The sequence below is a fragment of the Patella vulgata genome, chromosome 3, assembly GCF_932274485.2.
Source record: "Patella vulgata chromosome 3, xgPatVulg1.2, whole genome shotgun sequence".
NCBI lineage: Eukaryota > Metazoa > Mollusca > Gastropoda > Patellidae > Patella > Patella vulgata.
This window is the reverse complement of record NC_065881.2, coordinates 83,633,707-83,655,751: the sequence shown is the minus strand read 5'-3', so window position 1 is coordinate 83,655,751 and position 22,045 is coordinate 83,633,707. Positions and strand designations below refer to the sequence as shown.

Genomic DNA, 22,045 nt, shown 5'->3' with positions numbered 1-22,045 from the left:
GAACAATTGCACAAATTAACTTCTTTTTTTTTAATCGAGGGAAGGGAATCCATTAATTTTATTAAACCAAAAAAATGGAATAATAAGTCTTACTTACGTGAAGCATCATTAATTTTATCATCGTTAGTCCATTATAAAGAGAAATTATAGGAAATGAAAAATTTAATTATCCGTAAATTAAAATTTAAATGTTTTGTCAGGGGAGGTAACCCATTAATTTAATTCGAACAGAATAATGGAATAATGAATATTAAGGATGTTCAGAAGCATTATCTCTAATGCATTTCTGCAAAATCTTAGGTTTTGAGTCTAAATAAAACGGAAGGTGTAGGAGATGAAAATTTAATTATTGAAAACCATACGTTTTAGTTTTATCAGGGGAGGTAATCCATTTATTTATTCGGGTGCTGAGACAAATAATCATACTCTTGGAGATGATTATAGAAGAGATGATTTCTTTTAATGTTTTGTTCGTCAGTCCAGACTACCAAGGAAAACATTAACAATGAAATTATAATTAATACTAAAATCGCGATTCAGATTTGGGAAGGGCAAGTAACTCTTTAAATTATGAAATGGAACCAGACTACTAATTAAAGACAATGTTAATGTCATGTCATGTCTAAGCATATCCTCTTTTGCAAAATATTCCCATGGAATTTATTTCAGCATAGAGCTCAACATGTCATAATTCACACTGATCAGCAGGATGACATGATGCGACTTAATGAGCCACAAATATTAACTTTTTTCCTCCGACAAATTAAATTCTAAAACATTTTTTTTATGTAGACTATTAGAAAAATAAATAAAGCAGTTTTTGTAGGTAAAAAATATTTCCTATTTAGTGTAAATGGGTATTAAAATGAGTAAAAGGCACCATTCTGCCTGAACCAGTAATGTCTTATGTAAACAATGCACACGCCTTTGAGCTGATAATTAATGCTGTGTGATGTGACGTCACGTGTTGAAGGCAGTCATCTTTTACAGAGATATTAGAAGACTTTTGTAATCCTCTGTGAAACAGATTGGTCACAACTATCTGATAAATTGTTTGAAGGGGATTGCCTGATGTTATATTTCCTTAGGTGCTTATCCTTCCACTTCAATATCTTTTAATTATTCAGTTGGATCTAAACTTCACAAATCAGCAAAGATGTGTCACAATTATCTGATTGTACAAGCCTGGAAATAAGGCACCTGTCACTGACAATGTCAGGCACTGATTTGCCTTTTTTATTGATATTATTAATACATATCTGGCACTAAGTTGAAAATGTCAGGTACTATTTCATTAGTGTTTGACATTTTGTCGGTACATCTAGAACCGTTATTTCCAGGCCTGCTGATCAAATCTGGAAGCAGGGTTTGACATGATTGTTGATTCTAGGTCATTTTTAGAAGTGAATTCCTCTAAACAGACATCTGTTGACCTTCTCTCAAAATATTCACCAAAATCTGGCAGAAAATCAAAATTAAAATCCTTTTTTCGTCAATTATTCTGGAACAAATACCCAAATATTATCATAAACTTCCTTGTGCCCAACACTCAGAACAGCCAAAAAGATAGGTTGCCAGGCAATGAAACATACGCCCACAGCAGCTAAATCGTTCGGGCAGTCAACAAGAGTTGTTGCATATTTGTACTTTTGTCGGTAATGAAACATTTATAATACACTAAAGTCTGATTAAGAGTAACAACTCATTAAGTAATTATCAGAAAATCATTAGAAAATCATTAGGTTTCTTCATCTGATGACCTTAAAGACTTTAGCCTCTGGAGTGTGCACAAGATTTTTCAAAGTGATCAAGGGCCATAACTCTGGAAGTCATTATCGGAAATTAGTGAAAATCAATAGGCTTCTTCATCTCATGACCTTTATTACTGTGTATAAATTTTAAGTCAATTGGATTAACTGTGGACGCGTGACAGACAGACGGACGACAGACGGATGGGGGTGCAGATAATATAAAACAACATTTCAACAAATTGTGCTGATAGAATTGCTCTTTTAGATGGCCCTTGATTTTTCATCCCTTCTGAAAGCCTAGGCATCACTTTCCTTGTCATCCTGGACAAGTTGAAACAGGGCTTGAAAAATCCCATGGTTCTTCTGTGTCCATGACATTTTATTTGAGATTCAAGTCCTAGTTTTGTTTTGTCAGCTCATAAAATTCAGGTTTCTTTATTCAATGGTTAGTCATCATTTTATTTAAATATGTTTTTTATCAATTTTTTAATTAGCATAAATATTATACATAAATATTAGCATAAAAATTATACATAACTTTAATTACCAGTAAACATTCAAAAACATAACCAGGGATGCCAGGCAACAAATCATGCTCATAATTTTCTGTCATTAACTACTTAAAATTGACACACTTCGAAATCTGTCATTAACTACTTAAAATTGACACACTTCGAAATCTTTCCCAACCTGTTATTAAATTGTCTGCAAATATAATAAATCTTTGGAATTTGATACATACATTCAAAAATTATTGAAATTTCAAATAGTTCAGGTGTTAGCAATTATTGGGGGTTGGATGGTCGAATGGTTAACATGTGCGCGCTGTATCATAAGGTCTGTCATTGAGTCAACTGGCGTGGTTTTGATTCCCTGGTTGTATGTGACAAGGAGTAGGATTGCCTGTCCAACCTCGTAAGTTTTCTTTGGGTCCTTCGGTTTCCTCCCACTGCTAAAGACCCCTACGCACAAGCCAATTATTGAAATAAAATTGGACCATATGTTAGTCGTTGAATGACCTAGTTTGTGTCGAGTGGACGTTAAACCCCATTTATCTCTCTCTATCTTGTTAGCTATTATAGTCAATGAAGTAACTATTCGCCAACATGTTTGAGAGAAAGGAATGAGGTTTAACGTCCACTCAACACTAACTTGGACACTTTGGGACTAACATAATAATGGTGGTACAATTTGTTTCCATTATTCTCTACATGTAGGTAGGGGTCTTTAGCATTGGGAGGAAACCAGAGGACCCCGGAGAAAACCCACAAGATTAGGCAAGTGACTCTACTCCTTGTCACTACAAGGTTGGGATCAAAACCATTCCACTTGACTCAATGACAGATCTTATGATCTAAAGCACACGTTAGACTATTTCTATATTTAATAACAAAATTATAGTCTATGTACGTTCAATAGATCAGTGATTCTCAACCAGAGTGTCGATCTTCCTTACTGTGCCGCAAAATTTTGAACGGCACACTAAGAAAATGCGAAAAACCAAGTGACCCCAATTGAGTATTCACTGGTGTCTACTGATAAGCTGTGTTTTTCTTTATTTAGTTTGAGTCATTCTATGTGTCTATAACTAGTCTGTGTCTACGGTTGTATGCCGTCTGACTTACCATGTTTTTATTTTGCAAAATTTCAAATATTTTTCATAAATATTTAGCCAGGTGTGCCGCTATTTTTCCATGTGTTCTAAGGTGTGCCGGTGGCAAAAAAAAGTTGAGAACTACTGCATTAGATAAAGTTTAATTTTGTGTCAATGTACACATTGTGTTTGTTAAACAATATTTTATTCAAAATAAGAAAGAGACTGAGGACCTATAAGACCTCTCTGCTCTCTTCTAAAAGCACATGGCATTTGTTACATATGGCAAGAATATACAGGTAAGTTTAACGGCATGATTGTACTCCCATTAGAGTTGTTACTATATATAGTATCAGCTACAGAATGGTACCATCATATTACATCTGTTATATACATCAACACAACACTAACTTGGCACCAATCACAGATATTATCACATGTTGTCATAGTGATATATGATTATTATCCAATCGACAATAGTCTACCATAACTAACAATATCATAGATAGCAAAACAGTTCTTTTTTTTTCTCTATGAATAATAGAATAATAATTTAATCTTAGTGAAACTGCTTTGATTTAATCACATACACAGTTTGGTTGGACAAATTGTTGACCTTCAGTTGAAGTTGCCCAGTCCGTTCTAATTAATTATAATATATTTATAGTATTCATAAAGCAAAAAGACAAAAAAAAAACCAACACACAACCAATGCAGGATATTTGAATTGATATTCATGATTTCAAAATTCTTCAAAGCTAATCTAAAATTAATATAATTTAACCTGTCAATTTTGATTAAATAAATAGATTTAACTACTTAATACACATCATCTTATTGCCAAAGGAAAAGCATCTTCTCATTGGCTAAATGAGGGGGTCAAGTCAGGTGTATCTCTTTAAAGTCTGATTTGAATCACTTTGATTGGCTATAATTATTAAGAACAAGGATCTTTTCATTGGCTAAATGCAGGGGTCAATTCAGGTCAGTAGAACACAACTGTACTGTAATTACCAACAACGATATAACACAATAGAAATGATTTTATGTCATCATTAAAAAAAGATTTTAAATTCAATTCACACATTTCTTAATAATTCAACAGCCATTAATTATAATATATCTTTTTATAGAAAAATAATATATTTCAATTAATATTATCTATTCAAATTAATTTTTAAATTTGTCCTTAATTCAAAAGACAGTGTGGAACAATTAAACTAGTTTCTCTTTCAAACAACCTTAGTTGTTATTTTCTACTTAAGTCGCCACTCTTCGTTTCATAATTTGCTTTCAGTGAGAACTTGAGCTGACAATGCAGGAAAACCATCTTCAAATGCTGAGTTCAGGACGTCTGCCAATTTGGTAGCGAAAATAAAACACATGTCTTTCTGTAAATAGAGAGAATAATCTGGTAACCATGGATATAGTTGCTAGGTTTCCATTTAATTCGTGGAGTAATTATCATCTTAAAGATATCTTACATCAACATGGTAATCTAGTGCTCCTTTCAAAATTATTCATATTTGAAAATATGAGATTTAAACATACATTATGCAAGAGCTAAATCTGCTTATTGCAGGTCTTTCTTTAGGCCTAAAATGTTATCTAAATTATTAATTAGACATTAATTAACTAATCCGGACCATAATCAACTCTCGATGTCTCGCCAGCCTGCGATATTTACTGGATTGGAATCCGATCTGCTGCTCAACGCTCATTGATGATTAAATAAAAAAAATGGATGATCGCGACTATGCTTCTTATCGTACCGACTTTAGTAATAATTTTCGAGACTAGGCCTAAAATTCTTGGTTCTAAATGGATCAATTTGACTGAAATTTTCTGCAAATTCGCTTTACATTATCTAGTTTTTAACTATTATAGTGAGAATTGGCAACTCTTTATCTAATCTCCCATAATATATCTTTAAGAAAAATTAAAATTATAGTTAAATGGTGCTGCTACGGTAATATAGTACTCCTTTCAAAATTATTTATATTTAAAAATATGACATTTATGAAAAATCAAAATAAAATTATAATTTTATGGTGCTGCTATGGTAATGTGGTGCATCCTCCAAATATTATTTTTATGAATGAAATCTATATATATATATTTGTGAGAGAGAGAGGGTTTAACATCCACTTGACACAAACTAGGTCATTTTGGGACCAACATAATGTTCAATTTTATTTCAATAATTCGCTTGCATATACAGGTCTTTAGCAGTGGGAGAAAACCGGAGGACCCAGAGAAAACCAACAAGGTTGGACAAGAGACCCTACTCCTTGTCATGTACAAGTGGGGGAATTGAAACCATGCCACTTGACTCAATGACAGACCATCTGATCCAACGCCCACATGTTAACCATTTGGCCACCAACACCCCCAGCATTAATAAAAGGTGTTACATATTTAAGATGTACCAGTAATGATGGTACATATATGTTATACATGAGAGACTAGCATTTATATATAAATAACAACATATGTAATAGGTAGATTAAAATATGGTTCTTGTTATCCATGGTTTTAACATTATAGACAGATATATGTAGAACTAGACAAATATATGTAGACACAGACAGAGAGAGAGAGTTAACGCCTGGTCAACACAAACTAGGTCATTTTGGGACTAACTTATGGTTCAATTTTATTTCAATAATTTGCTTGCATATAGGGTTCTTTAGTAGTGGGAGGAAACCGGAGGACCCAGAGAAAGCACTGAGGTTGTGCAAGCAACCCTTTCGAAAATCATTGCTAGTCCCCATTGACATGCAGCTTGATTAGCTAAAGCATGAACTTGATTAGATAAAGCAATGAAGTCGATTAGCTAAAACAATGAACTTGATTAGCTAAAACATCTAGCTGCTTTCAATTTACATAACATAAAATATGTTTTTTTATTGAATTTTTCCTTTAAAAATTGCCAAGACAAGTATAGTTTTATTTATGTCACCACAGATCAAAATTGTCGTAGAAATGTCTGAAACAAAAAATAACATGCACTATAGACTGTAAACATGCTTTTTTTATTATGGCGCTATATAAAAATCCTAGGGGGGGTGGATGGCCGAATGGTTAGCACGTACGCGCCACTGTATCATAAGGCCTGTCATTGAGTCAACTGCCTGTCCAACCTTGTGGGTTTTCTCCGGGTCCTTTGGTTTCCTCCCACTGCTAAAGACCCCTACGCGCAAGCGAACTATTGAAATAAAATTAAACCATGTTAGTCCCGAAATGACCTAGTTTGTGTCGAGTGGACGTTAAACCCCATTTCTCTCTCTCTCTCTCTCTATATAAAAATTCATAAAGGCTTGACGCATCTTTAGCACTTTCACTAAAATATCAAATAACATGACTTAATACATGCTAAATATGTACTCAATTGGATTAAAAAACAAAAAGTATGCACTATGAAAATATGTTTTTTTTTATTATAAATTATCTCCCATGAACTGAAAAATACATGGTAGTGTCTATCTATTATGTAAAAACGAAATGTTGCATTGTTATTCCTAGTAAGACAAACGTCTTAACTACTGAGAAGACAAACGTCTTAACCATTAACCGGTCATTGTCGACTATAATCACCACAACGTTATACAGCTAAGTGGTCACGGTCGATCGATTAAAGTCGACCACAGCAAGAACCTTTTTGATAAGCCGCATTTGAGTTTTTAGTTACGTATTTAATTGATATGGCCACGCATGCGTGTCAGACAGGAATTTGTTTTGTCAAGGGCATTGAGAAAAACATGTCTTTGTTCAACATTATTTGACGAAAAACGTAATTTAACGATGTTGGGACGCTCGAAGTAGTTGAAATACTTATGAATGATTCCGACTTGGATTATATCGATGACACCGATTCTAAAGACGATATTTCTGATGAAAAGGACTTAGAATGATTTGCAAATTATAGATCAACTTATCCTCTTCAACATTTTATTTATTTAGCCTGACCACTGGACGCCATGACGTCAAAATGACGTCGACCGGTTAACTACTTAGATAAAAGGAAGCAAATACACAAAGTGAAGACGAAGCAATACTAGACGACAACAAGGCTATTAAGATAGGTTGGATGTTGCATTCAGTTTGACGACAGCCCGCTCTCCACGTCTGACAAAAGACCCATGGTACTACAAACTTTCACAAGTGTAGTTTGCTAGGGATTTCTATAGCACTAAATGATGAATCAAATGTTTTATAATAATAATAAGTTCTACTTACCCTGATGTTATCTGGTATTTCATGAAGATCTTTTTCATTTCTTTTTGGTAGAATAATTCTATTTATCCCGGCTCTATGGGCAGCTAGAACTTTATCTTTTATTCCTCCAACCTAGAATAATAAAAAACAATTCAGCTTTAACGTTCAGTCAACATATATTCGAAAAAATTTAACCTTAAAACAGTTCAATTTATAGTTTTTATGTGTAAAAATACTTTAAAATGTATTTAGGAAATTGGATCAAGAGTAAGCCCTGGTGGAATTTTTTTTTTTTTTTAAAAACAATATTCTTATTCAGGCTTAGTCTATGTAAGACCCCTCTCACTCCATTCAAATGCACTAGAAAATGAAATGAAATGAAATGGGTAAACGTCCTACTGTTCTGCTCCGACTGGGCTAATGAAGACGGGCATACACCATACAGTGCAGTATGAGGGAAATTTTGCCTGGGAAGCGGCGCTATGACCTACTTATATATCGAATTCCAACTGCCAAGAGAACTATTACGTGCACACCAATGTATATACGGGACCTTGTTTTTTTGTCCCATCCGAATGACAAGACAGCTGTCCTTGTCAGGCCCTCTGTCCTGTAACACTGACAAGGGGAAACCATGCCGGAAAATCCCGATGAACTTTCTCGGTCAATGCAGGGATTGAACACGTGACCTCCAGGCTAGTGAGCCAGCGTCTTACCCACTTAGCCACAGTGGCTCCCCGAATGCATTACAACTCACCGGTAAGACTAATCCTCTAAGAGTAATCTCCCCTGTCATAGCTGTATCTGATCGAACACATCTCCCACTAAATAATGACACCAATACTGTTGTTATGGTAACTCCAGCAGATGGACCATCTTTCCCAACAGCACCAGCAGGAAAATGAATATGGATATCGGTATTATTCAATAAATCACCGGTCAAATTCAAACTCAGCTAAAAAAAAAACAAACAAAGAGATTAAATTTAAGCCAAGAACTTTCTCAAATTTGATGAATTTTTTAAAAAGTAATTGTAAATATACATTTTGCACATTTTGCATCATAATCATCATTATCATCCCCATCATCAAATAAATTTAACCCTAAGGCACTTGCATCACCCAAAACCAAAGCTCCCTCAAAGGGCCCAATTCATGTAAATAGTACCAGTTACTACATCTCTCACTTAGGGGGTTAGGGTTAGTTTCAAAATGAGCCCTCAAAGTAAAAATCGTCATTTTTCTTTCAATTGTTCTAGGAACTGGAGGAGTTAATCAAAACTCAATTGATTATAAGAATCTAATATGCCATTAAAAACATAAAGATGATATATACAATGAGTTCAAATTTCCGTGCAGGACGGAGGATCTGGCAAGGACCGCTGTCTAGTCGTTCTGATGGTCCGAATAACTGAGGTCCCATGTACACATTGGCGTGCACGTTAAAGAACCATTGACAGTTGGAATACGATATAAGAGTAGGCCGTAGTGCCGCTGTCTGGGCAAAATTTCCCTCATAGTACACTGTATGGCGTATGCCTGTCTTCATTAGCCCAGTTCGGAGCAGAACAGCAGGACGTTAAACCCCATTTCATTTCATTTCGTTTTCAAATATCCAACCTCCATGCCGGGGGTGATCTCCCCAAAAGTGATCACCCCATACCTGATGCAGTTTATTTACACTTCCCCTGTGCATGTGCGCTTACTGTCTATTTATAGTAACTCTCAGAGTTAACAGTCATGTTTTTTTTCGACCAATATGAGAGAAATGGGGTTTAACGTCCACTCGACACAAACTAGGTCATTTCTGGACTAACATATGGTTCAATTTCATATCAATAATTCGCTTGCACGTAGGGGTCTTGAGCATTGGGAGTAAACCGGAGGACCCGGAGAAAACCCCCGAGGTTGGCATTGCGACCTTACTTCTTGTCACATACAACCTGGGAATCGAAACCACACCAGTTGACATAACAGTTAATAATTACATGCACCAAATGTTAAAGGATTAACCATTGCAGCTTGTGATATTAGACATACATTTTTATTTTTAGAAAAACAAAACTGAAACGGGAAGACCCCTCAAAAATAGTATGAGTATTTAGTACCTGTTTAGAATGTGCTCGAACCCAATTTAAAGCGAGATTAGCAGATTCTTTCATTACGTCCCCCAGTTGTCCTGTTAGAGTTAACTTTCCTTCTCGTTCCGTGTTTTCAACTCTTGATGCCTCTACGAACATGATCTCTCCACCCATAGCTGTCCACGCCAGACCCACGGCCACACCAGGTTGCTGTAATCTTTCTTTAGATTCCGGTTCATACATAGCAGGCTGGAAAAAATATTCAAGTCTGGTAAGTTAGGCGGCAATAAATTTTTTTTTTCTGTGTTTTTGTTTTTTCCAAAGGGTCACAACTCAGCTAAATGACTTCTATACATATCTATTAGTTGTTTATAGGAATATATGATTATCCAGTATCATCTATGATAGTCATTAACATTGATCAGGGTTGTGTACTTGATAAATGAGTCTATGGATTCATTCAAATTCTTCCTAGATTTACTTCCTGTAACCAGAATAAAATATTTACAAGGGGTAATTAATGGCCTACTATAGAGCTATACATACCCCAAGAATGTCTTCCAGTGCAGCATCATCAATAACTATTGGCATCTCGGGTGGATGAGCTAACGTAGACGCTGTATGGGAATCGATATCAGTCAGACTATCATTCAATATCTCCTTCTTGTCACCCTCTGACGCTTCCAATTTCTCATGTCGGCTTTTAGATATTCCTTCTGCAACCCGTACAGCTACAGCTCGACAAATGGCCGCCAAGCGCCTCTCTAATTTTCGTACTCCGGCCTCCCTTGTGTAGTTAGTAACTAAAATAATAAACAGAGCTGTTTTAAAAACATTTTCTAGCTTCAGGTTTCGAAATTTAGGGAGTCATGGTGGGTCAATGAGTAAGGCAATGACTTACTAACCAGGTGATCCCAAGTTCCTCAGAAAGTTCCCCAGGATTTCAGTGGCGCAGAAATGGCATCTTGTCGTTCAGATGGTCTGAAAAACTTTGGTCCTGACTCCTGTCTGTGTACACCTTGGCATGTAAGTAAAAAAAAGTTTTGACGGTTGGAATTCAATGAAGAGTAGGCCTTCGAAATTTCCCTCATAGCCCACTGCATGGCGTATGCCCACCTTCATTAGCCCAATAGGAGCAGAACAGTAGGACGTTAAACCCCAAATCATTTCATTTCCCTATAACATGGGTTAGGGTTTGGAACTTCACAACCAGATACATTATACATGATTAAACTGTCTGGAAAATCAACTACCGCTCATCAATGAACACGACCTCCAGCTAAAAAAAGAACGTGGCATACAGTCATAAGTCCTGTATTTTAATCACTCAACGACTACCACCTCCAGCTAACGTAAGAACGCTGCATACACTTCTAAGTATATTTTCCATGCATCATTGTAAAAATATCGTTGTTATTATTATTATTATTATTACCTATCTAATTAAAATACAGATCTATATTCCATTTCATTTTTTTTGTACTATCGATGGCCTACACTACATGAAGATAACAACTCTTCCAAATCCTAGTGTAGTAAAGACAAGTAAAACGAAATTTTGAACTATAAAAAACGAAACGAAATAGGATCTGTGTTTTATCAGATTGTATTAATTATTACCTATTATTTTGACGGTGTCTTCAGGTATCTGTAATTTCTCTTCACTCAATCCATGTTCCTCTAATTGTTTAGGTATTAAATGTCGTAAAGCGATGTGTATCTTCTCCTCCACGGTATAACCTGGTATCTGTATTACCTCCATTCTATCTAGTAACGCTGCTGGGATGGTAGCCATATTGTTGGCTGTTGCTATAAATAACACTTGTGATAGATCAAATGGTACATTCAGATAACTTCACTAAGTTAAGAAAAACAAATAAAACCTCGATGTTTTTTCAATTGACCCTATTTTCAAATTTGTGATTTTTTTCACTATACTGTGGTACAAAATGTATTCTAAAACTCTCCAGCAAAACATCGTCATTTTCACATATTTAAACATACATTATGCAAGGGCTAAATCTGCCTATTGCCGGTCTTTCTTTAGGCCTGAAATGTTATCTAAATTATTAATTAGACATTAATTAACTTATCCAGACCATAACCAACTCTCGATGGCATCAATTTTATTTCAATAATTCCCTTGCACGTAGGGGTCTTTAGAAGTGGGATGAAACTGGAAGACCCGGAGAAAACCCACGAGGTTGGAGAGGCGACCCTACTCCTTGTCACGTACAACCAGAGAATCGAAACCACGCCAATTGTCCTTCTAAAGACAATAGAACTGAAATGTACTGGGTATATGGTGCATCTCATGCAACCATGCAAGCTCTTTTCTCCCAAAGACAATAGAAAGGATACTGATCAACAAAACTATGATTTTGTTCAGGATCTAAAACCTCTAACAGAGCAGCAGCTGGATCACCATGGACACCTCGACTCTACAATAAAACAATTTAATTAAGATTTAAAAATCGTCTTTAAAGAATATGAATTTATCAGACTGAAAATGTTTTACAGTGAATTATGATATTGATATATACAGATTCCCCTATAGTTAATCTAGTCCCAAGACAAATGATACCCCCATAGTTAACAGGTCAATTGATTCCCCCATAGCAAACATAGCCCTAAGACACATGATGCATCCATAGTTAACATAGTTCCAAGACATATGATGTCCCCATAGTCGACATAGTTCCAAGCCACATGAAACAGCTATAGTTAATATAGCTCCAAGACACATGTAGTCACCATAGTTAATATAGTTAACATAGTTCCAAGACATATGATGCAACCATAGTTAACATAGTTCCAAGACAGCAAGACACATCATGCCCCCATAGTAAACATAGTTCCAAGACACATCATGCTCCCTAAAGTTTACATAGCTTCACGATACATCATGCCCATAGTTAATATAGTTCCAAGATACATCATGCCCATAGTTAACATATCTCCAAGACACATGCCCCCCCCCCACCTCCATAGTTAACATAGTTCCAAGAAACATGATGCCCCCATAGTTAACAAATCTCCAAGACACATTATACCCCTATAGTTTACATAGTTCCAAGACACATTATGTTCCCATGACTAACATAGCTCAAGACACATGTTGCCCCCATAGTTCCATGAAACATGACACCCTCATATTTAACATAGCTCCAAAGCACTTGATGCTCCCATAGTTATCATAGTTCTAAGACACATGATGCCCACATAGTTAACATAACCCAAGACACATGATGCTCCCATAGTTAACATAGTTCAAAGACACATGATGCCCACATAGTTAACATAACCCAAAACACATGATGCCCCCATAGTTAACATAGTTCTAAGACACATGATGCTCCCATAGTTAACATAACCCAAGACACATGATGATACCATAGTTAACATAGTTCTAAGACACATGATGCTCCCATAGTTAACATAGTTCTAAGAGACATGATGCTTCCATAGTTAACATAACCCAAGACACATGATGTTCCCATTGTAAACATAGTTCTAAGACACATGATGCCCACATAGTTAACACAACCCAAAACACATGATGCCCACATAGTTAACATAACCCAAAACACATGATGCCCCCATAGTTAACATAGTTCTAAGGCACATGATGCTCCCATAGTTAACATAGTTCTAAGAGACATGATGCTTCCATAGTTAACATAACCCAAGACACATGATACTTCCATAGCTAACACAGCTCTGAGACGTGATAGATTTAAAACAATCAGCAAATATAAATTAATTTCAAATAAAAACTATTTACCAATTTATCTATTTCATCAAAGAGGAAGACAGGATTGTTGACTCCGACTGTTTTTAAACCTTGTATTATACGACCTGGCATTGAACCTATATATGTTTTACGATGACCTCGTATATCAGACTGATCACATACACCACCTAACGCTATCCTAAAATATATAACACGTTAACCCTTTAAATACCAGATACTTGTAAATACTGAAATACAACATATTAACCCTTTAAATAGATGTAAATACTGAAATACAACATGTTAACCCTTTATATACCAGATACATGTAAATACTGAAATACAACACGTTAACCCTTTAAATACCAGACACATGTAAATATTGATTAATAATAATGATTTTATTTATCAATATTGCGATAATGATTTTTGTAAAATCGTCCAACCCTAGGTAAGAGTACTCTCATTGAAATGTCCAACTCCACTCAACACAAACTAGGTCATTTGGGGATTAACATATGGCTCAATTTTAATTCAATAATTCGCTTGCATGTAGTTAGCCGCAGGAGGTAGCCGGAGGACCTGGAGACAACCCATGAGGCTGGACAGATGACCCTACTCCTTGTCACGTACAAGCAAAGAATTGAAATCAGACCTTAAGATTTCAAGTGCATGCATTAAAACACTTGACCACCCATCACCCAGACAGTTTAGAGTTCTACAGGGAGCAGTTGATATGTTAGGGTTGTTGCTGGGGTCAACATTGTACAATTCTGTAATTCTCTAATATAGTTATTTGTATTCATAGAGTTAAGAAAGCTCTTTTTTCTAGTTCTAACAACTTACCTATGAAATTCTCTTCCTAATGTATTCGCTATGGATTTCCCTAAACTTGTCTTTCCAACTCCTGGTGCTCCAACAAAACACAGAATTGGTCCCTTTAATGTGTTCTTTAATTGTCTAACAGCTAAATATTCTAATACCCTCTTCTTTAATTTATCTAAACCATAATGATCTACATCCATATCTTTCCTGAATAATAATAACATACACCCATTAATTATCTCCCCTGACAGCCATTTATCTGCCCTAAACCACAACATATCTTTAAAGTTTAACCTTTCAAATCTTAAAATTATGGCTATATCAGTATTGTCCCAAAATAATGTCCAAAAGTATTCAAAAAAAAAAAAAAATCAATTGGCTATTTATTTTGAATACACAATTGATAGAAAAAAAAAAGAAGAAAAATGGAGTTGAAAAAAAGAAGATAAAAAGGAAAAAGGATTTATCCATATATAATTTTCACAACATTCCAAAATATTTAGTGGACTGACACCATTGGCAGAAAAATAATTACCTCCCTTGACACATCAAATTATCTCCCCTGATGAGTAACATTGTCCTTCAGGGATAAACTAACATTTATAATTCTTTTTACATACCTTGCTTGAACTATATCTAAAGCATCTTTTGTACCTTTTGACCAAGGCAGCTCCACCATTAACTCCAGGTAATTCCTAAAAAAAAGAAACATGAAATAAAATACTTTTATTCTGTCAATGGCTGTGAAAGAACGTTGATCTGAGAAGAGGCTTCCTTTGCTGTGGCATTGCCTGTCCATTTTATGTATGGTTGCCCAATCTGGTTAAAACACAGATCCTATTTTGTTTCGTTATTATAGTTCAAAATTTCGTTTTACTTGTCTTTACTACACTTGGATCTGGAAGAGGTGTTATTTAACTCATGTTCTGAATGGTGTCCGAGATAAGCCAATGAAGCGGTCTGTTACGGCGAGCTTTAGGCGTATTTTTCACGGAACTGTGGGTAATCCACTAGTAACATCAATGCTGATTGGTTAATCAAATGTCTGACGTCATAGGGTCATAAGTTGGTCTTTTGACCCCTGACGTGACCTATCACTATAACTTGTCAGATCTTCATGTAGTGTAGGCCATCGAAAGTATAAAAAAAAACGAAACGAAATGAAATATAGATCTGTATTTTAATCAGATTGTATGGTTGCCATCACAGATCTTGCATTTTGATTATAAAATTCCTTCTCGTCTTGAATATAGATTGAATACCTGATCATGGCGTGTTCTGGCATGTGTTGTGGCATCTTCTTTAACCTTTTTAATTCTTTCATGGCTGCTTTATGTGCTTCTTCAGACATCTTACTGGCTCTACCAAAAGAGAAAGTTCAAACATTTTAATAATCAAGCAGTGTTTTTCGTTGACTTTCGACATTTCATTCATACTAGTTACGATGTATTATGTGTGTGCACCACTGTGATTCACAGTGGCAAGGTTCTAGACCTGACAATAAATTACCTTATAAAGTACCCTCTCTCATCACGAGGCAAGCAGGGTCGAGAGATAAGGAATCTAACCTACTGCCTACTTTTCTTCGGGTGGTTTTGGATGGTGTAAAGAGCCCTAGTTATGGTGGTTTTGGATGGTGTAAAGAGCCCTAGTTACGGTGTTTTGGGGTGGTCTAAAGAACCCTAGTTAGGGTGATTTCGTGTGGTCTGAGGAGGCCTAGTTAGAGTGGTTTTGTGTGGTCTATGGAGGCCTAGTTCGGGTGGTTTCATGTGGTCTAAGGAGGCCAAGTTAGGGTGGTTTCATGTGGTCTATGGAGGCCTAGTTAGGGTGGTTTCATGTGGTCTAAGGAGACCTAGTTAGGGTGGTTTCGTGTGGTTTAAGGAGGCCTTGTGGGGGTGGTTTCATGTGGTCTAAGGAGACCTACTTAGGGTGGTTTCGTGTGGTCTAAGGAGGCCTAGTTTTGGTGGTTTCGTGTGGTCTAAGGAGGCCTAGTTAGGATGGTTTGGGGCCGTCTAAAGAGGCCTAGTTAGGGTGGTTTGGGGCTGTCTAAGTACTAAAGGGTTAAATCAATTACTTGATTTTTTGTTCCATGTCAACAATTTCATCCAAATCTTCAATTTCACCATCATCTTCATCTTGTAAATTTGGTGTGTTTAATTTACGAAAAGCTTGTCTCATGTTGATTGGACGATTTGATTCTCTCCGTGTAATTATTTCAACTTTACCATCTTTACGAGCTTTCTGTAGTAACTTTAAACCCTAAAATAGAGAAAAAGATTCCTGGAGGTTTATTGAGCTTTCTGTAGTAACTTTAAACCATAAAAATGAAAATGATTCCTGGAGGTTTATTGAGCTTTCTGTAGCAACTTTAAATCCTAAAATTGCAAAAGGTTCCTGATGATTTATCACAATAAAAATCATTGACTGAATTGTTCGTTGTTAATGTCTGGTTTCCTCCCACTGCTAAAGACCCCTACGCGCAAGCGAATTATTGAAATAAAATTGAACCATGTGTTAGTCCCGAAATTACCTAGTTTGTGTTGAGTGGATGTTGAACCCCATTTCTCTCTCTATCTCTCTTATTGTTAATGATTAAGTAAAAATAAAAATGCAATGAAATTGTGTTAAACGCACTACTTTTCTGTACCAACTGGGCTAATCAAGACAGCATACTTTGGGCAATGATGGGAATTTGACCTGGACAGCAACGTTTCTGCTTGTGCTGGCCCAATATATCGTTGAATCGATTTGTCATGATTCACGTGAGTAAGTAACCTTCCGTAAGTAACCTGTCCCTCTTAATTATCCACGTCACACATTATCCATAGGTACACAAACACTCTCATATTATTTTGGTTCTTATTTTGATCCACATCAATATCATGATATAAAACAGTTTTATTTCTTCGACATCAGCAGGACTAATATGGTCACGTTGGTAGTTGGCTTTGTATTGCGTCCAATGGAAAGGGCGCGGTTCGGCTCCCTTTCCGACTAGCTACGGGCCTGATGACTCCCTCAGAAAAACAAAATGAAAGTAGAGAAGAAAAGTACACCAACCTCTATCTGCCTCATGAGTAATGGTAAGGCTTTGTTAAATCTTTCTGTTAAATCTATGGCATCTAAAACTTGGAGTTTCTCATTGTATGAAGATTTTACAATCGCTGCACAAACGTCTGGTAGATGTTGACTTGGTAAACTCTCCAGCATTCTCTTTAAAAAAAAACAAAAAAAAACCCAAGTGAAAAGTGAGACTGATGTCACTCTAAATTAATCCCCAAACTAGCCAACACTGAGACTGATGTCACTCTAAATTAATCCCCAAACTAGCCAACACTGAGACTGATGTCACTCTAAATTAATCCCCAAACTAGCCAACACTGAGACTGATGTCACCCTAAATTAATCCCCAAACTAGCCAACACTGAGACTGATGTCACTCTAAATTAATCCCCAAACTAGCCAACACTGAGACTGATGTCACTCTAAATTAATCCCCAAACTAGCCAACACTGAGACTGATGTCACTCTAAATTAATCCCAAAACTAGCCAACACTGAGACTGATGTCACCCTAAATTAATCCCCAAACTAGCCAACACTGAGACTGATGTCACTCTAAATTAATCCCAAAACTAGCCAACACTGAGACTGATGTCACTCTAAATTAATCCCCAAACTAGCCAACACTGAGACTGATGTCACTCTAAATTAATCCCAAAACTAGCCAACACTGAGACTGATGTCACTCTAAATTAATCCCAAAACTAGCCAACACTGAGACTGATGTCACTCTAAATTAATCCCCAAACTAGCCAACACTGAGACTGATGTCACTCTAAATTAATCCCAAAACTATCCAACACTGAGGCTGATGTCACATTCACCCTCACCCCCTACCCACCCATTCCCAACAACATAGAGAAGTTTGACATGGCAGTGGCATTACCCCATCCCCCAACATTGTATAGAAGTTTGACATGGCAGTGGCATTACCTCCCACCCACCCACCCACCCATACCCAAAAACATAGAAAAGTTTGACATTACCCTTCTTTGAATTCTAACTCAAACATATCTTTTATATCAACTCACCTTTAGTTTAGCTACAACAGGTATTGATACATCCAACATCTCAACAAGTTTAGCTGCTTGTTCTCGAAAATTCTCGGCCAGAGAATTTAATTCTTCATCGGATGTATCATACACTGAAAAATAACAGATTAATTTTATCACCGGTATTTCAACAGCAAATCATGGTTGACACAAATAAACTTTGCGCATTATTTTCATATTTTTTATTAATGAAGATTTTTCATCCATTCATGGCATTAACATCACAGCTATTTCAGCTCTTTAGTTTTACCCCTGCTTGTATTTTCGTCTTCCCTTCTCTTCTTGTGGTTAGTCACAATTTAAAGTCTGTATTAAATACAACCATTATAATAGTTCAAAAATAGATAATGCAAAATGAATATATTGAAAATTTCATTCAAATTACTCTATTGCGTGAGAAAATATTAGCCTTTGAAGGTTTGACAAGATGTGTGCATTGATTGTAACCACCGTATTGGTTGTTCGAAGCTAAGCTTCGCTTCTCCATCTTTAACTTAAATCGAAATATGGCTGAACTGTTCTTGTCTACATGCACTTAATATCAGAGATATCCGATGGCATCGGGAGTTTATTATGGTCTTGTCATATTAATAAATGTCTAATTAATAATTTCTGGCCTGACAATAGGCATATTTAGCTCTTGCACAATGTATGTTTAAAGATACATTATGGGAGATTAGATAAAGAGCTAGCAGTTCTAACTATAATAGTTAAAACACTAGATAATGTAAAGGGAATTTGCTGAAAATGCCAATCAAATTGATCCACTCTGAACCGAGAATTTAGCAATTGAATTTTGGGCTTAGCCTTGATTATCATTACTAAAGTTGGTACGATAAAATACATAGTCTCGATTATCCATGTCTTGATTTAATCATGAATGAGCGTAGAGCAGCAGATCGGATCATAATCCAGTAAATATCATAGGCTAGCGATGGCATCGAGAGTTGATTATGGTCTGGATAAGTTAATTAATATCTAATTAATAGTTTAGATAACAGTTTAGGCCTAAAGAAAGACCTGCAATAGGCAGATTTAGGCTCTTGCATAATGTATGTTTAAGAAATCTATATAACAAGTTGGCATCAATCAAACCAATAAACTAATCTATATTTGATTAATAAGACGGTAATCCCCATTACCTTTATCATCAGCAACTAATTTATCAAGTTGAGTAACCGTAGCAACAGGATACGGTGATTCCTGTAGTAATTTGTCGACTTTAAATCTACACAGCCCAGTTACGAGTAAAGTATAAGCTGGGCGGGGCCAGTTGGTTCCCGTTATCTGTACAACTACTGCTGCTGTTCCGATTGGATGCAGACTTGTAACTTCTTCGTCCTGTACAGGTGATCAAAATCAGTTAAATAATCAAAAAAAAACACGAATTACAATTCTTGTATTAAATCATAGTCAACAAAAATTATCAATTGCATTATTTTGAATTTAAGCATGGTTTAAGCTGTTAAAAAATGAACCCTGAATTAAAGACACATTATACAATGGTAAGCTACATAACACAGTCAGGAATGAAAGCAGTTTATTTCAACGGCCAGACAAATCGAAATGAAAATGAATTGTGGTTTAACGTCCTACTGTTCTGCTCCGACTGGAATAATGAAGACGGGCATATGCCATACAGTGTGTTATGAGGGAAATTCTGCCTGGACAGTGGCACTACGGTCTACTCTTATAACTAATTCCAACTGTCAAGGAATCTTTTATGTGCCCTCCGATGTGTACAGGGGAAATCTGTTTTTCATCCCATCCAAACAGCTAGAGAGCTGTTCATGTCAAGGCCTCCTTCCTGCACCACGGATAAGGGGAAATCATTTTGAAAATTCCTGATGAACTTTTTCGGCCAACACAGGTATCGAACCTATGACCTCCAGGCTAGCGAGCCAGCATCTTACTCACTTTGCCACAGGGGCTCTGCCAGAAAAATCAATATATATCTTTTGAAATAGATGTACAGCATAAAGGGAAATTTGTTTTACGATGAATGAGGGAGAATCAGGTTATTGTATATACTGTATAAATATAGTGCTATATAACTATCCATAGCAGTTACCATTTTTTTTCCAGTATGGGCTTCCCTATGGGTTATCTTTCGAAATTGTTTTTTTTCGTTTAGCAAATTTTGTACAAGTGCCGAGAGAACAAAGCAGCTATACCGGTTACCAGCTTGATTTTGACTCAAAACAAGTTCAATAAATTATTATATTAATATATTACTTACATCTAGTTCGGCCTTCTGTTGTTTTGGTATAACGCCTATAACTGTGCTACTTAACGTATTCCTTCCTAGAAGTCGACTTTTTATCATATTCATACTGAAATATTAACAAAATAATACAGTACCATGAGTTGTTATCATAATCAATCTATTTCATATTACCAAATCAACCCCCTGCAGATCAAATATTTTTCTGAATATTCTAGAATTCTTGTCATCTTAACTAATCTGCGAATCATGATAAACTTTTTTGACAACACAGAGATTTAACACGGGACCTTCAGGTAGCTATAGCCTACTCCCTGAGCCACTGTGACTCACTTCGGAAAAATAACTACTAAGCCAATGATTCCATCTAAAATGAAAACAATATTAGTATAATTGTCTGTCTACACATAGCCTAATGGTCTTGGATGACATGTGGATACATCCATTTATCATGAATTATGTCATAATATTTTGTGGTTAATTCATATTCCTGAAGCAATGGCCGCAGAAAAATCCATCTCTGGCCATTGCTGGATTGACTTCTGATACTTGCGCTTTTGAGGGAGTGTGTCTATTCTTCCCGTTCAATCAAATCTATCCTAAGTACAGCAACATGACAGTCCTTCGTTAATCTGGGGGTCTTCCCTGAAACTTTGGACAGTTATTAAAGGTATTAAAAACGGTGAAAGTATTGTTTGTCTCCAAACAGTATTGTTTACATTGTAGCCGTTTTTGATAGTCACGTTTGTCACGCAATTAGTTTTTCTGCAATATTATGTTATGTACAGGCTAATTGAGCGTAATAAATTTCTGGATCATTGAGGTAATGTTTATGTTATGTAAACATATTTGAAGCTCGAGATTTTAGTTTAATCCTGAATGATATTTACGCTGTTCAGTTAGGTATTGGTTATTAATCGGACTATTGAACAGTCATAATTTGGAACAGAAATTTGCTTTCTTTACGGCAGTGTTGAGTGGGATTAGGTCTAATCAAACGAAACACTGCGATGGGGTTAATTTTAATCTTCTTGTTCTTCAGTACTGACTTCAGCGACGGCAACTCTACTGTCTCTGGTTCAGCTGTGAAGGTAAAGGCAGATCCAGCATCTGTAAGAGATAATATGTGACAATGACAATTATGAATAATTACTTTCTAATGCTCCTGACAGGAATTCGCATCGAAGATCCTGGCAACAGAACATTGTCGGTGACTAAAAGTAACGGTAAACGTCTCGGAATGGTTATCGATGAAGCCATTTTCATAACATAACCTTTGGTCGGTCGGTTCACTGGTCAAGGCCGCGAGGTCAATTAACGATTGTCGTAAAAAGGGTAATGATCAAAATACTATTATTTCTCAAATATTTAGTGATTAACATCTGTGTATATTTATAAAATCCGACAGATGCCACTAATGTTATAAACTGACATCAAAATACTTTGGAAAAAATAACGACATAGACAAATTAGTGTCTTGATAATCCAGACTAGACAATTTAGTCG

General features: G+C 36.0%; 1 protein-coding gene across 1 annotated transcript; it reads right to left on the bottom strand.

Annotated features, from left to right (window-relative positions):
* Positions 1-2,187: 2,187 nt before the first annotated feature.
* Positions 2,188-21,834, bottom strand: LOC126816439 (lon protease homolog 2, peroxisomal). Its single transcript, XM_050543010.2, has 17 exons — positions 21,693-21,834; positions 20,555-20,648; positions 19,458-19,656; positions 18,295-18,407; positions 17,262-17,414; positions 16,276-16,460; positions 15,464-15,562; positions 14,822-14,896; positions 14,223-14,408; positions 13,428-13,575; positions 12,005-12,084; positions 11,264-11,496; positions 10,190-10,446; positions 9,671-9,892; positions 8,321-8,518; positions 7,585-7,695; positions 2,188-4,736 (listed from the first exon to the last, which is right to left on the bottom strand). The coding sequence occupies exons 1-17, from the start codon at positions 21,803-21,805 to the stop codon at positions 4,626-4,628; spliced, it is 2,577 nt and encodes an 858-aa protein (XP_050398967.1). The 5' UTR covers positions 21,806-21,834; the 3' UTR covers positions 2,188-4,625.
* Positions 21,835-22,045: the final 211 nt, after the last annotated feature.